General features: G+C 48.6%; 1 protein-coding gene across 1 annotated transcript in view; it reads left to right on the top strand.

The window, feature by feature from the left end:
- The window catches only part of ME3 (malic enzyme 3), a 204,266-nt gene that overhangs the window by 154,018 nt on the left and 36,549 nt on the right, over positions 1 to 13,699 (top strand). Inside the window, exon 6 of the mRNA XM_040630945.1 lies at positions 1,827 to 1,930. Coding sequence (XP_040486879.1) covers positions 1,827 to 1,930 — 104 coding nt within the window. The remainder of the gene's footprint in view (positions 1 to 1,826; positions 1,931 to 13,699) is intronic.

The raw sequence follows: 13,699 nt of genomic DNA, 5'->3' as shown, positions 1-13,699 counted from the left end.
TCTTCAGGGAGTACTGAGCTGCACACCCCCGAGGGGAGATTCAAGTACTTAGTATGTGGTACATAGGAAGCGCCATGAAATTTACAGCTCCTGCCGTTACTTTATGGCATGTGTTATAATGCACAAAGTTCTTTCACATTTATTATTTCATGTCATCATCCCAAGCACCCCCTGCAGCTGGCATCTCACCCCCATTTGACGAATGAGAAAACAGATCCCAGGGGTCCTGTGATTGCCCGAGGTCAGGGATGGGGGTCAGATTGAATGGAAGCCCCTCGAGGGCAGGGCTGTGGGGACCTTACCTCTGTGTCCTGCAGTTCAGATAGAGATGAGGATAACACAGATGCTTATCCTCAAGGAGCTCCTAGTCTGGTGATATAGGCACAAATAGACAACTCCTGGAGACCCTCACTCATGGAATTACTTCCTGTTTCCTAAATACACCAGGTACTTCTTCCTTCTCCTGCCTCCAGCCTCCAGCCCTTCTTTGTGCTGACTTCCCCACCTGGACGGCCCAGCCCACCTGTCAAAACCTGCCCATATATTTTTTTTTTTTTTTTGAGAAAGAGAGAGGGAGAGACTGCATGCAATGGCAGGGGGTGGGGGGTCAGGGGGCAGAGGGAGAGAGAGAGACGGAATCTCAAGCAGGCTCCACGCCCCATTGTGGAGCCCAACATGGGGCTCAATCTCACGACCCTGAGACCATGACCTGAGCAGAAATCAAGAGTTGGACGTTTGACGGACTTAGCCACCCAGGTGCCTCAGAATCTATCTTTTAATGCTCGACCATTTTCCGCATGACAATCACCACCTGTCCCCAGTGGGAATTACTTTTCCCCTTCTCTGTGCTTCCATGCACCACACTTTGTGTCAAAGCAATATCATTCTGCACTGTAGTAGTTTGTTTACTTGGCAGCCCCCTGCAGCAGACTGCGGGCACACGGAAGGCAACAACCATTTCTTACTCATTTACACATCCCCAGCAGGGCCCAACGGAGCAGCAATGGACGATCCGTAAACGTGCGTGACCGCGTCCACTGATCTGTGCAGGGTGTATGTGTGAGGGCGTAGAGAAGAGGTGGGAGATGACCAGCAGCAGACACAGAAGAGTGTGTGAGTGTTGTGACAGAACAAGCTGCAAGAAGTGGAGTGGGGGGTCACCTAACACAGGCTGGTACTCAGGTGGGCATCTTTCTTGAACTGAAATCTCTGGTTGTACATTCTGTCCTTGTACCCTCAGGGACTAGTGCAGTGCCAGGCACATGGTAGGTATTCAGTAAGTTTTCTATGAGAGAATAAGGTGTTTTCTAACTCGAGTCCAGATCAGTGGCTTTGGACGAGACCCAATACCTCAATCTAGATGCTGCCTGGAGCGGTTCTCAACCAGGGGCAGTTCTGACCCCAAATAGACATTTGGCAGTGTTTAGAGACATTTTTTTATTGTCACCACTGGGGGTGCTACTGACTTCTAGTGGATAGAGACCAGAGATGCTGCAAAATATTCTTCAGTGTGCAGCTCAGCCCTCCCGTCGAAGAATTCCAAGCCCAAATGTCAATAGTGCCACTGTTGAAAAACCTTAAAATAAACCCAAAGCGCCTACAGCCAGGGTTTGGAAGACTATGTCTGAGAAGATTTTCTGTATCAAAGCATCCTTGGTTCCTGAAGTTAGAACCACCTCAATCAATAGCTTAGCCTCCAGACCCTTCCAGAGATGACATGTGGCAAGGCGGGGTGGACAGCCACTTCCAAGTCCCTCCTCCCTTCCTCTCCCTGGTCCTTCCCACTAAACCAGGGCCATTGAGCAAACAGATGCCGTCTGTTCCAGGAGCTGCTCAGAGATCCTCTGTACATCGGGCTGAAACACCAGCGTGTGCGTGGGAAGGAGTACGACGACCTGTTGGATGAGTTCATGCAGGCTGTGACGGACAAGTAAGTGGGTCACCCTGTTCCTTTTGAAAGAGGACTCTTCAGAGATAGTATGACTCAAGTCAACACTGGTTTCAGCAGATACACAAACAAGGTAGGAGATGCATGCGTTTCTGGGTTGTCCAAAAATTGCAACTTCACTCCATGTCTCTGGAGACACAAATCCAATGGGTTTGTTCTGTGGGAGAATCTTTGAGAGCAGGGAGGAGAGAAAAGAGTGTCGATGATTGAAGGCCCATGACTGGGCGGTAGTTAAGTGTCTCGTGTCCCAGGAAGAAAACCCCCTTGGCTGAGCTGTTCTGGGCTCTTGGCATGAACAGGGATGTGGTGAGTGGTGGAGAAAAGAAGTGTACCCTTCTGACAAACTGGCTTTGGAAGGCAGCTTGCCACGTGAGCCGTCATTTTCCAACCTGTATGTGAGGACCGGACGGTGTTAATGAGCCACCAGAGCAGGCCACATGGGCCGCGGATCTGCGAGATTTATGAGGTGTCATCTATGCACTGGGGTGTGTGATAATTGGCAGCTTCTGCCCCCTCGCCTGCCCCATCTGTCTGCCATCACAGCCACCCACACACGCTGCTGTCGCTGGCATGGTACTGGGATGGAGTTCTAGAAACAGCCCCCCCACATACACACATGTTTAGTCTGACAGGCAAGTCAGTCAAGACAGAGTTTCAGCAACCCAGCAGGTCCCCTAGTCACTTGAAAACCTCCAGCCTTTCTCACTGTCCCAAGAGTGCCCAGGTCATGGCAGGGCTGGCCTGGGCATCCTTGGAAAAGGCATCCCTTGCCTGTGCTCAGCCATTCAAACCAAAACAGTGGGCTGGGGATAGCGCTGGGCTGGACTCTGCAGCTTTGGGGGTAGGAAGACTGGATTTGACTCTTGACCCTTGACCCCACCACATCTAGGTCTGTGATGGAGCAGGTTACCAGGCTTGTAAGTCTCCTCACCTGGTTTCCCTGTCTGCGGATAAGAAGCAAGAATTTTATCGTTGTAGTGTTTTTTTGTTTTGTTTTTTAATATGAAAGAAAATAATACTGTAGTTACATGGGATGGGAAGGATCTTACAGAAAAGAAGTCATTAGTAAGGGAGTGTGGGGTAAGGGGACCAAAGTTCCCAAGTAAGTGAGAGGCCAAGGGTCTGGTGCACACCTGGAGGGCTTAACCTTAGATAGGAGCACAGAGGCTGGGCCACAGGGATGGGGGAATGGGCAGAGCACTGGGCACAGGTACAGGCAGGTGGGTAGATGAGGTGGGGGTGTGTGGAAGGCCCACTGATTGAGGGCAAGGTCATCCACTGAGAGTGAGGATAAGGGTGGAGGTGGTGGAGATTTAAGGCTGGAAAACGTATGACCTGCAGTGTCCCAACTAGGGTGCTAGGGGATGATTGCTAGACGGCCCCCTGGGCCCCCCTGCAGGTCACTGTTCATGAATTTAACTGATTTCCGTGTTTTTCTCTAGCCAGTTTCAACTGTCTGGATGCAGGACAGGAAGAGGCAGAGAGTAGGATTTAATCAGGGTTGGGATTTTGATAGGCAAGAGAGAAAAAGAGAAAAGAATTATGAGTATATTCGAGGGGCTGATTATGATGATGACCTCAGGAGGTCTATGCTGAATAAGAAGGGACATGAGGACATTGTGGGGAGGTTAGGGGACAGTGACATACATGATCAAGGGATGGTAAGTCCTAATGAGGCTCAAGAATGACTGAGTTGGGTAAAAGGTAAAATGAGCGGGACAGAGAGGAGGTGGTCATCAGGAAGTTAGGTGTTCACAGCTGAGATCATAGGGGAGGTGCTGCCACTGAGAAATAACCACCAAGCCAGCTAACTGAGGGCGAGCTGTGTTAATAGGGGCGTAGCTTCTAGAACAAGAGAGGTGAATGTCCTAGTTCACTCTTCCCCTTTCAGACCATCCTGAACACCACATTCCATTCCAGACAGGATACTGTGAGGGTCATAAATGACCTGACATGCCTTTGGAGAGCAGTAACCATGACAGTGAGGGGAGATAAAGGCTTAGCCTGGTGGGGAGAGGACTTAGGGACTGCTCCGTCTATATTGGGATGCGGCTCACCTCCAGATATCTGAAAGCTGTTCTTCCAGAAAGGGGCTCACCTTGTTTCCATATACCCACGTGGAGAAGAACCAGTTGGTAGAGTGGCAAAGGAGGCAGTTTTCAGTTCAAAATAAATCAGAGCTATCTCATAGCGCAACTGACTGTCTGCGGGAATGAGTTCCCTGTCACAGGAAGTGTTCAAGTGTAGGTTGTCAGTGGTGCTATTACAGGAGGAGATGTAAGCCTCAGAGACTCTTTAAGATACCGTCCTACCCCGGGATTCTATTCCAACCACGCAAGACCCCTGCCCAGCTGGCAGCATAGGTATTACTGTACCCATTTTGCGGAAGAGGTCACTGGGGCCCCGGGAGGCTAAGGAACCTGGACAGCAGGTGGAACGTGAGTCTGCTGGCCACTCGGGCCGATGGATTTCCACGCTGCTGCATACCCTGGGGAGGAAGAGATGTCAGTGCAATGGGCTTGGAGAGCCCGGTTTCTGCTTGCTGTGTCCAGGGCCCACCGCTGATCCAGTGAGTCAGAAGTCATTCCGCGATTCCCCAAAGAGAAGTCTTGCTCTTTGTGCGAGGAGGTTAGATAAATGAGGATGTGAGGGGAGCTTCCAGTTCTCATCGGCATCAACTGCCAGTCTCACAGACACGCAGGCAGTGGGGGCGGGGGGCTGGGGAGGGGCACACATCAGCAGAGAGGAATGTGTCCTCGAGTGGAAATGATGATGGGCTGGCAGTTGCTTGTTTGGACTCTCTGATGAGCTAAAGCAGATGTTTCTGTGGATACTGTAGGTGGGAGATGAGCTGGTCTCCCCAGGCACTCTGGGGAATACAGTAGCCCCAGGATGGAATGCCCAGATGGGGGGTGTGAGTCAGCAGCCTTGAAGCCAAACACGATGTATTTTAAGAAAGAACTTTGGGAGACATTGACTCCTGTCTTTTTCCAAACATCCTGCTACTGAGAAGCTCCAGCTCCTTGCCCCTGTCCACTAACAGGGCTATATCTTAACGGTTTTTGCCCAGAAAAAGAGTCACTGTGGCTCCGTTACTATCCTGGAGTTTGGCCACCGGGGAGGACCCACCAGGGCAGAAGGAATCGCCACGTACAGCTGCGAGCATGGGGCTCAGAGTTGACACAAAGCCTGCAGCTCCCACAGCAAACATAGTCACTCCATCCTCCCTGCTCTTTCTCTGCCCTGCAGACCTGGAGCCCAGCGCCTGAGTCACACGTTTTCCCAGGCTGTTTCCACTTACGTGTGTTTTTTCGTTTTGGTTACTTACAGTAGTAACGGATGAGAATGGTCTGTTCTCAGTTGGCACCTGTAGCCCTAGCCACATGGTTAAGAAATGAGTGTAAAATATTGTCCCCCACCAGCGATACCACTGGAGAACCTTCCTGGCTGAAGGCAAAGTCAAACTTCTCTGTGAGTACACTCCCACAAGCCATGATGTGTGGAATTCCTCGAGGGGAAAAACAATTCCCCAGTGAAAATAAATTCATGATTCACAATAATCCTCATGGAAACAATCCACACTGTGGGAAAATCAGATATACAACTAATAGAAGAATTAGAACCCTCAGAAAAAGGAATATTCTCAGAAGGATAAAGTAGCTCTGCTTAAATCTATTAAAGAGATAGTTTTCACAAGAATGAAGTAGTAAGGAAAGTACACAACATTGTGGGGGGAAAAAAAAGCAGCAAGCAAATTTGAGAAAGAACCAAAAAAAACCAAAACCAAAAACAAAAAAACCTGAAAGTTCTTCTGAAAATGAAAAACAGACTCCTGGAAATCCAGCCGACCATTAGGGCAGGACACCATCAGAAAACCCATGTCCTCAAAAAGCACTGCCCATGGGCATTTCAGAGACTCTACATTCCTATGCCTGATTATCCAGAAAGGAAACAGGACACCAGGGTGTTTTACCAGGGAAGATTTTTCTTTTTATTTTTATTTTTTTAAGGATTTCATTCATTATTTGACAGCGAGAGAGAGCAAGCAAGAGAGGGAACACGAGCAGGGGGAGGGGGAGAAGGAGAAGCAGGCTCCCCACGGGTCCCAGCACTCTGGGATCATGACCTGAGCTGAAGGTAGACACCTAACAACTAAGCCACCCAGGCGCCCCATCTTTTTTTTTTTTTTTTTTAGGATTTATATATTTGAGAGAGAGAGAGTGATCTGAAATCAAGAGTCAGATATGTAACCCACTGAGCCACCCAGGCGCTCCTCAGGAAAGATTTTTCTGAGCTGCTGCTGATGACACAGAGCATTTCTCAAGGGAAAGAAAGGGTGAATAAGACTGGAGCCCCCAATTCCAAGCCTCCTCATTCTGTGCCAGAGGGGATATAGCAATTCCAAACAACTCCATAGCGTGGTCCCTTACTCTTGTTTTCTCTTCGTGTTTCTCTGTGTCTTGTTCATTCACACACACACACACACACACACACACACACACACATACATGAGTTTCTTCTTATTCTACCACATCCATTTTATTAGGCTTACCCAGATTGTTTTTTAATAAAGTCGGATAACTGGGAAAACTCTGAAAAACAAAAGATTTCATAAAGATAAGGTCTATAAAGAAAAAAGTATCTGGATGCATCTACACCAAGCTGTTAACGGTGCCTACAGTTCAAGGATGAGGTTGCTGGGGAGTTTTGCTGTCCAAGACATTCATTCCTATATCATTTGATTGTTTGTGCTCTGGCAGCTCTTTTGTGATCAGAAAAAATAATGAATTTTTTTATAATGAGTTATGCATCAATTTTTTCCCAGAAATAGTTCCTTGTGTTCCTTTAAAAAAAAACAACAAAACCACAAACAACAACAACAACAACAAAATAACAACAGTCCACTAAAGAAAGAAAGAAGCAAGCAAGCATCCCACCCTTCTCCCTCTGGTGAATTCAGTGCTAGGCTAACCTAGGCTCCTGTAGACAGCAAAGCAATTCACATACATTCTGTCCTATTCTGTCCTGTACATACAATCTGTCGCATACATTCTGTCCTATTAGGTAGGTAATTTTTGTCCTGTCCCACTAAAACAGAAGTTGCAGGGAGGGATCTTTGACTCTTCTGTTCACTGCTACATCTCAAGCACCCATTTTCAATAAACACTCGTTGAATGAATGCACAATTTACAAATGAGGAAACTGAGGCACAGAAAGGTTAGGGAGCTTGTCCAAGGTCACGCCTCTGGTTAATGGTGGAGCCATGCTGTGAATTGAGGTAGTCTAACTCCAGAACCCACCCTCTAATTTGGATACTTTCTATTTGTTATTTTACATGAAAGATCGTCCAACATACGCCAGACCTTCTTGATACAGTAGGCAAGGAAGATAAATCGGGGGAGGGTCTTTTGGAAGCTATCCTACTTAGCATACTCTCTCTGGCTTGTTCTAGGGCAGGGTTAGTGCCCCGCCCATCCTCACCATAGGAGGCTTCTGGAGGAATCAGCCATCAACTCCCATTTTCAAAACTCCCTAGCCACTGGCAGTGAGGGAAGCACCATCTTTGTTTTTTACTTTTTATTTTTATTGCAATATAATTGACATATAACACTGTGTAAGTTCAAGGTGTATGACCCGTTGATTTGATAAATATATTGCAATATGATGACCACCACAGGGTTAGCGAACACCTCTATCCCATCACGTAATTATAATTTCTTTTTTGTGATGGGAAAATTCTCCAGCATCTGGGTCAGTTAGCTGGCTCTTCCCTTTCTTCCTTCTTTAATCATCAAATGGCGGGTGGTCCTGTTACCCCATCACTCAACAGTGCTGGGTGCCCCCTCCAGGTCCTTTCACAAACTACAAGCCTACCTCTTTCAGTCAACCCCGAGGGGAAAAGCTGAGGCTCTTTGGCTCTAAGCTTCTCCTGGTGGTTTTAAAATTGTATAAACAAAGGAAAACCCCCAAGCTTATGGTATCCAGACTACAAAGAAAGTTTCAAGATTTTATTTTAATTTTAAGAGATTGTAAAGAGCATGAGTGTTTACTCCCAGCCCTGATTATAATGTTTCAAGGGAGTGTTCCCATTCTTAGTCCCTCTCATCAGAGACCATCACTACTCAGTATTTTCATGTATACTGAATTTTAGGAATGCCTTCTGTAGTTTGATAGGTGTCTTACCTCATTTTCCCACCTAGCCCTCCCTAGGACTGTAATCTCACAGTCTTAGAATACCAGAGCAAGAAACAACCTGTTCACTGGACCCAACTCTGTCCCTTTATAAGTGGGGAAACTGAGACTCAGGAAGAAAATTAGTTCCCCATGGTCAGATAATGATAAAAGCAATGGGAAATTAAGGGGAACCTATCCAATTGTTTGCTCTGGTTCACATAAGTCATGAAATTGCTTCCAAGATTCCTTTCAGCCTGTATTTATCATGTGCTTTCTCTGTGCTCTGGAATGTGGCCCATACAAAGAGCAGACCTGTCCTGGAGAAGTCATTCTTCCTGACATTGTAATCTGGACACATAAAATAATCAGAAAATCGTTCAAGGCAGCCTTTGTTTATTTCTTCATTCATGTATTTATCCATATATGCGTTCATTCAGAGAACAGATATTTATTGAACATAGTGGTAAGTCAGAAATAGACTTTGCTCTCGAGGAGTTTATAATTGACTAGGGAAAAAAGGAAATATACTCAGCCCTGAGTTTGCGTAGATTTAGCATGTATCTGGTGAAAGGCCCTGCCTGCAGTGTCAATCAGGGTGGCCGGGGGAACACAGTGGCCAAAGGGCTTGCTTGGGACTTTGGGTTAGATGTAAAAGTCATGGCCTTCTTCCCGAAAAAGAGGTAGCCCCTCACTCTTACAGAGCACCAACTCTGTGCTGGGGGCTTTACCTTTAATCATCACAGTGCCCTTAGAGAGAAAGAAACTCAGGCTCAGAAAGGTTACGCAGCTTGTCCAGAGTCACCCAGCTGGCCTCGCCCCAAACCCATGTGACCTCAAAACCTGAGGTGGTTTACTGTACACCCTCTGTGGCCTGCTCTTCCTGCCTGTCTGGGAAGGTCTTCCTGCCAGCAGCCTCGTAGGTCTGAACCTGAGCCTCAGGGTAAAGAGAGGGGCCTGAGGTGACCCAAAGATACTCTGCTGCTGTGGCCTCTGGAAGAAGAGCATGTGTCTCCAAGGCGAGCTGACGTCCCACGGACGTGCACGGCGGGACTGTTCTCTGCCCTCAGTCATTCATGCTTTCATTTGCCCCCAGCACTAAGTGGGTCTGGCAGGCAGGGGACACTGGGCATCCAGCGGCACACTTGCGTGTCCAGACCTGGAGGCAGGAAAAGGGGGTCAGTTACAGCTCCTTCTTCAGCTTTTGTGTCACACGGGGCCAAATAAGACACCTCCCTGCCCTCAAGGACATGGCCCCATGCTGCTTTGATCTAGTCTGTCCCCTAACCTCACAGAGTGTTTCCTTTCTCCCCCTCCCCTGCTGTGGCTCACTTCTGTCCACACACACACACACACACACACACACACACACACGGACTGGGATTCCAGACCTTACCGTCCCCACCCCCAGATCAGCATAATTCAAGGTAAAATTTGGCCAGGAATATGGGGGAGTGGCAGTGGAGACTCTGAGGAGGTTGGAGATGTGACTGTAGAGTACAAATATGGCAGCAGTCCACCTGAAGAGAGAGATCAGAACGGGCCGCCCAAATCAGAGAAGGTTCGTGTGATATCAGTGGTTTTATGACAACTAAAATGTGCAACCTCTGGGCAGATCAGACTGGTGTAAATGCTGACCCTCTCCTCCCCCCGCCCCACACCAACCGCTGAGGAGTGAGATGCTGTGCCCTAGATGAGAAACCCAGTGCTGACCTCTGACCTTTGAGAGGCCAAGAGGTCAGCAGATTGGCCACCATCCTCTTCCCAGCACTAGGATTTCTGGCGCCCTTTGCGTGCTTGCCCAGGAGCTCAGACAATCCGGGAAATTGAGGAGGAAATCCAAACTGTTCCTGAAGTGTTTTCTGTCTGGGCAGGGGTGGCTGTCAGAGCAGTGACTGAGGAACGGCCACATTATTCTGGTACTTTTGCTTAGAAGTCTCTGCTTCCTGTGACTGTCTTGTTACTCAATGGGAGTTTTTCCCATCAGGCCAGAACGCCAGCCAAAGGAGCCCGCCAGTCTGGCTGCCAGAGCCCCGCACACCAGGGGGATATCCCAGTGCCGGACCTAGGAAGGGCAGGGCCTCAGAGGTCCACCCTCACCCCCTGGCTAGAATCCCTTCCACAACTTCATGCCAAGTGGAAGGGACCACACCTTCCAGTCACCAACTTCCAGTGACCACAGCATCACTTCCAGTGGCCTCTTTCCATCCAGTGCTTGAAATCTCTGCCGTAGACAGCACTGAGATGTGCACACTCCCAATTCCCACCTGTTGGCTCTGCTTTTTCCTCCAAGGCCACATAAAATAAGTCTGCTTTATTCCTTGTCCACAAAACAGTCCTCATGTCTCTGAAAATAATCATGATGCCTCATCCCACTTGGCTTTCTCTTTTTCAGGCTCAGTAGTCCCACTTTCTGCAATCCGTGGTTTCCCATGTCCTGGCCTACAGAATAGTTTCCCCACCATGTTTGTGATTCCCTTCCCAACCCCCGCCCCGCAGAATGAGCCACTCCCCGGTGCACATCTGTGGTGCAGCTGTGCTGCAAGGGCTTCACAGCCACCCCTCCACCTCCGCGGGGTCCTACAGGGAGGGACCGTGTCTTCCTCACACTCTAACTGGACTCTGCCTCCCACCTCCCCTACTTTCCTAGGCTCTCCCCCGTCACTGCTTCTCTCACCTCTCCTCCACACTAGCTCCTTTACCTTCTAGGGACACCCCCATCTCAAAAATGAATCCATCCTTCAGTCCCTCATCCCCCAATGGCTGTCATCACCCCTACGTCATACCCAAGCTTCTTGAAACTGATCATCACTGACCTTTCCTCCCCTTCCATTTACCCTTCAACCCCCTGCAGTATGGTTCCCTCAGCACCACCACTCTACTGAATGTAGTTTGGAAAAGGTCACAAATGCCCACCCGAACACCAGCCTTCATAGATACTTCAAGATCCCCTTTTCACTTGACGTCCCAGCAGCATCTGACACTCCTGACCATAGCCCGTCACATGTCCTGCTGGCCCACCTTCCACCTCGCTGGTTTCCTTGCTGACTTTCTTTTGCTAGACTCGCTTTCCCTCTGCTCCTAGGGCATACGTGTGTCCCAGGATTCTGTCCTTGACCCTGCTTCCTGCTCACTGCACATGCTCTGCCTGAGACCCTCATCCAGTCCCATGACTTTGACAGTTCACAACGCGCTGAACTTCGTGTTCCTATCTGTCGAGCCTCACGTCCACTTGGACAACACAGCCCCTCAGACTTCACCCGTGCCAAGGTGGACAACAGGACTGCACAAGAGGTATCGTCAGCCCACTCTAGCATCACTGAAGACTGAAATTTGGATTAAATAATTTGCCTAAGGTCACACATTTAGTACGTGATGGAGCCAGACCCGTCGATCCCAAAGTTCTTTCCACTCCCTGACACTCTGCCGGTCCTCCTTCACATCGTTTAGCTAGGCCCTTCTCTCCCTCTCTGTCTGCACTGCCGTGCACCAGGAGGACTTCATGGTCTCTCGCTGGATTGACATGCCGCCTTGTCTCCAGTTTGTCCTCCCAGCTGTCCACCCTGTTCCACTGTGCTGCCACAACGAGCTCCCTAAAACACATGCGCTTTCCTTCCTACAGCCCCTCAGTGGGGCCCCACTGCCCTCCAGACTGTCTAGACTCTTTACTCAGGCCTGTGCCCAGGCTGGCCTCCCCAACTGCCCCTCTTTCTCCCTCCCCCCCCCCCAGCCAAGCCCCAGCTCTGTTTATTTTCCTGCAGCTCCAGGAAGGCCCCCTACTCTCATCCCACATGCATGTGCTATTCCTTCTGCCCGAGACGCCCTTCTTCCTCCCCCACCTGCACAGTCTTCCCGTGAGCCTCTGCTCTTCCTTCAGGCCACACCTGTGAAACCCTCACTGCCCCCCCTCCACAGACCTCCCACATACCTAGCACATACCTTTATTATTACCCTGGCTGCAGTATGTTACAATGGCTTTTTTATTTTCTTGGGTTCCCATCAGACTGGGATTTCTTGTATTTGCCTTTATGATCTCACAGGTAAGGTAGTCCCTTGTTCACAGTGGACACTTAGACGTGTTTGCTGGATTGAATTTTTATGTCATACCTAGGATAGTTTCTGGCACAAAGAGGATAACCTGCTGAATATATTTCTTTAATAATTAAAACTGAGGGGTGCTTGGGTGGCTCAGTCAATTAAGCGTCTGACTCTTGATTTCGGCTCAGGTCATGATCTCAGGGTCGTGGGATTGGGCTCCACACTGGGCATGGAGCCTGCTTAAGATTCTCTTCCTTTCCCTCTGCCCTTCCCTACCCCCCCCCTTGCACACATGTGCTCTCGCTCTCTCTCTAGAAAAAAATAAAACCAAAATGCCAATGAATAATTGTAATGCAAAGTGATATATGCTATGATAAAGATATACCCGGAATATCAGGGCAGTCCAGAGAAGAAAAAAATTAGTACTACCCTGAGGGTAAGGAAAGCAATGGGACAAGGAAGCCTTCCTAGAAGAGGTGACATTTAAGCTGGGCTCTCAGTTTGAGTAGGAGTTGGCCTAGGTAAAAGGGGGCCTTCTAGGCACTTGAGCAAAAACACAGAGCTGTGCAAGGACCCACAATAATTGGGAAACAGCAGGATGTATACAAGGTATGGGAAGACAATGGGCAGGGGTTGGGCATTAAGGTTGGAGCCAAAGTGAGTACCAGCCAAGGAGTTTGGACATAATCCTAAAGGCAGTGGGAGCCCTGTATGGATTTTCAAAAAATAAGTGGCCTGCACAGATTTGTGTTTAGAAAGACAAGGAGGATAGACTGGGGGAAGGGGAATAAACCTGGAGGAGGCGAGATTAGTTATTATAGGATCCTGGCCAGAAGAGGCAGCTGCAGTAGTCCCGGGGAGAGATGGCCTTGCCCTGAATTCACCCAGCCCCACCTGGTACAAAGTTCTTTCTGTGGAGAGTTGTGTCTGTCAAAGTGTGCTCTGTCATAGGTGGGAAGGGTGGGACACAGAAGCTAAAGTCTCTGGTGAAAGAAGTTTAAAAAATGCTGAGTGAAACAAGTTTCTTAATGCAGGACTTTTCAGAGCCTTCAATATACATTGCATATGTTACATTTAACATTCAGAGTTTCTCAAATATATTTAGCCACAGAGACTTTCTGAGAACATCTCAAGAGACTAGAGTTTAATGGAATATATAAATTAAAAAAAAAAAAAGACCAAGAGCTTTCGTGATTCTGTCAGCTCTATTTCCTGGGAGGAAAAAATAAATCAAAGAAATAGCTTTCCACTGGGTGACAACTGATGCTCTCACTGAGCACTCTGCTGTGAGAATCTTGGGGAGGGGAGCGGTTGTCAGGGGACCAGACTGACCTCGAGAATGGAAATATGAGTGTTGCTTTTTGTCATTTGGTTTGGAGACAGGCTGAGCAAATTCACCTGCTCCTCCCAGGTCCCTCGTGTTTGTTCAGGCCTGAAAGAGGTTAGACCCAGGTGTTTGAAAGAATGGCAGGTCCTGACCTATGGAACAGAGAAACCAGACCTGTAGTGCCAGGAATGTTTTGCTCACACCACGTCCCTCAC

This window comes from Ursus maritimus, unplaced genomic scaffold (genome assembly GCF_017311325.1).
Source record: "Ursus maritimus isolate PB19 unplaced genomic scaffold, ASM1731132v1 scaffold_16, whole genome shotgun sequence".
NCBI lineage: Eukaryota > Metazoa > Chordata > Mammalia > Carnivora > Ursidae > Ursus > Ursus maritimus.
The sequence above is the reverse complement of the archived record's forward strand: the minus strand, read 5'-3'. Positions and strand labels throughout refer to the sequence as shown.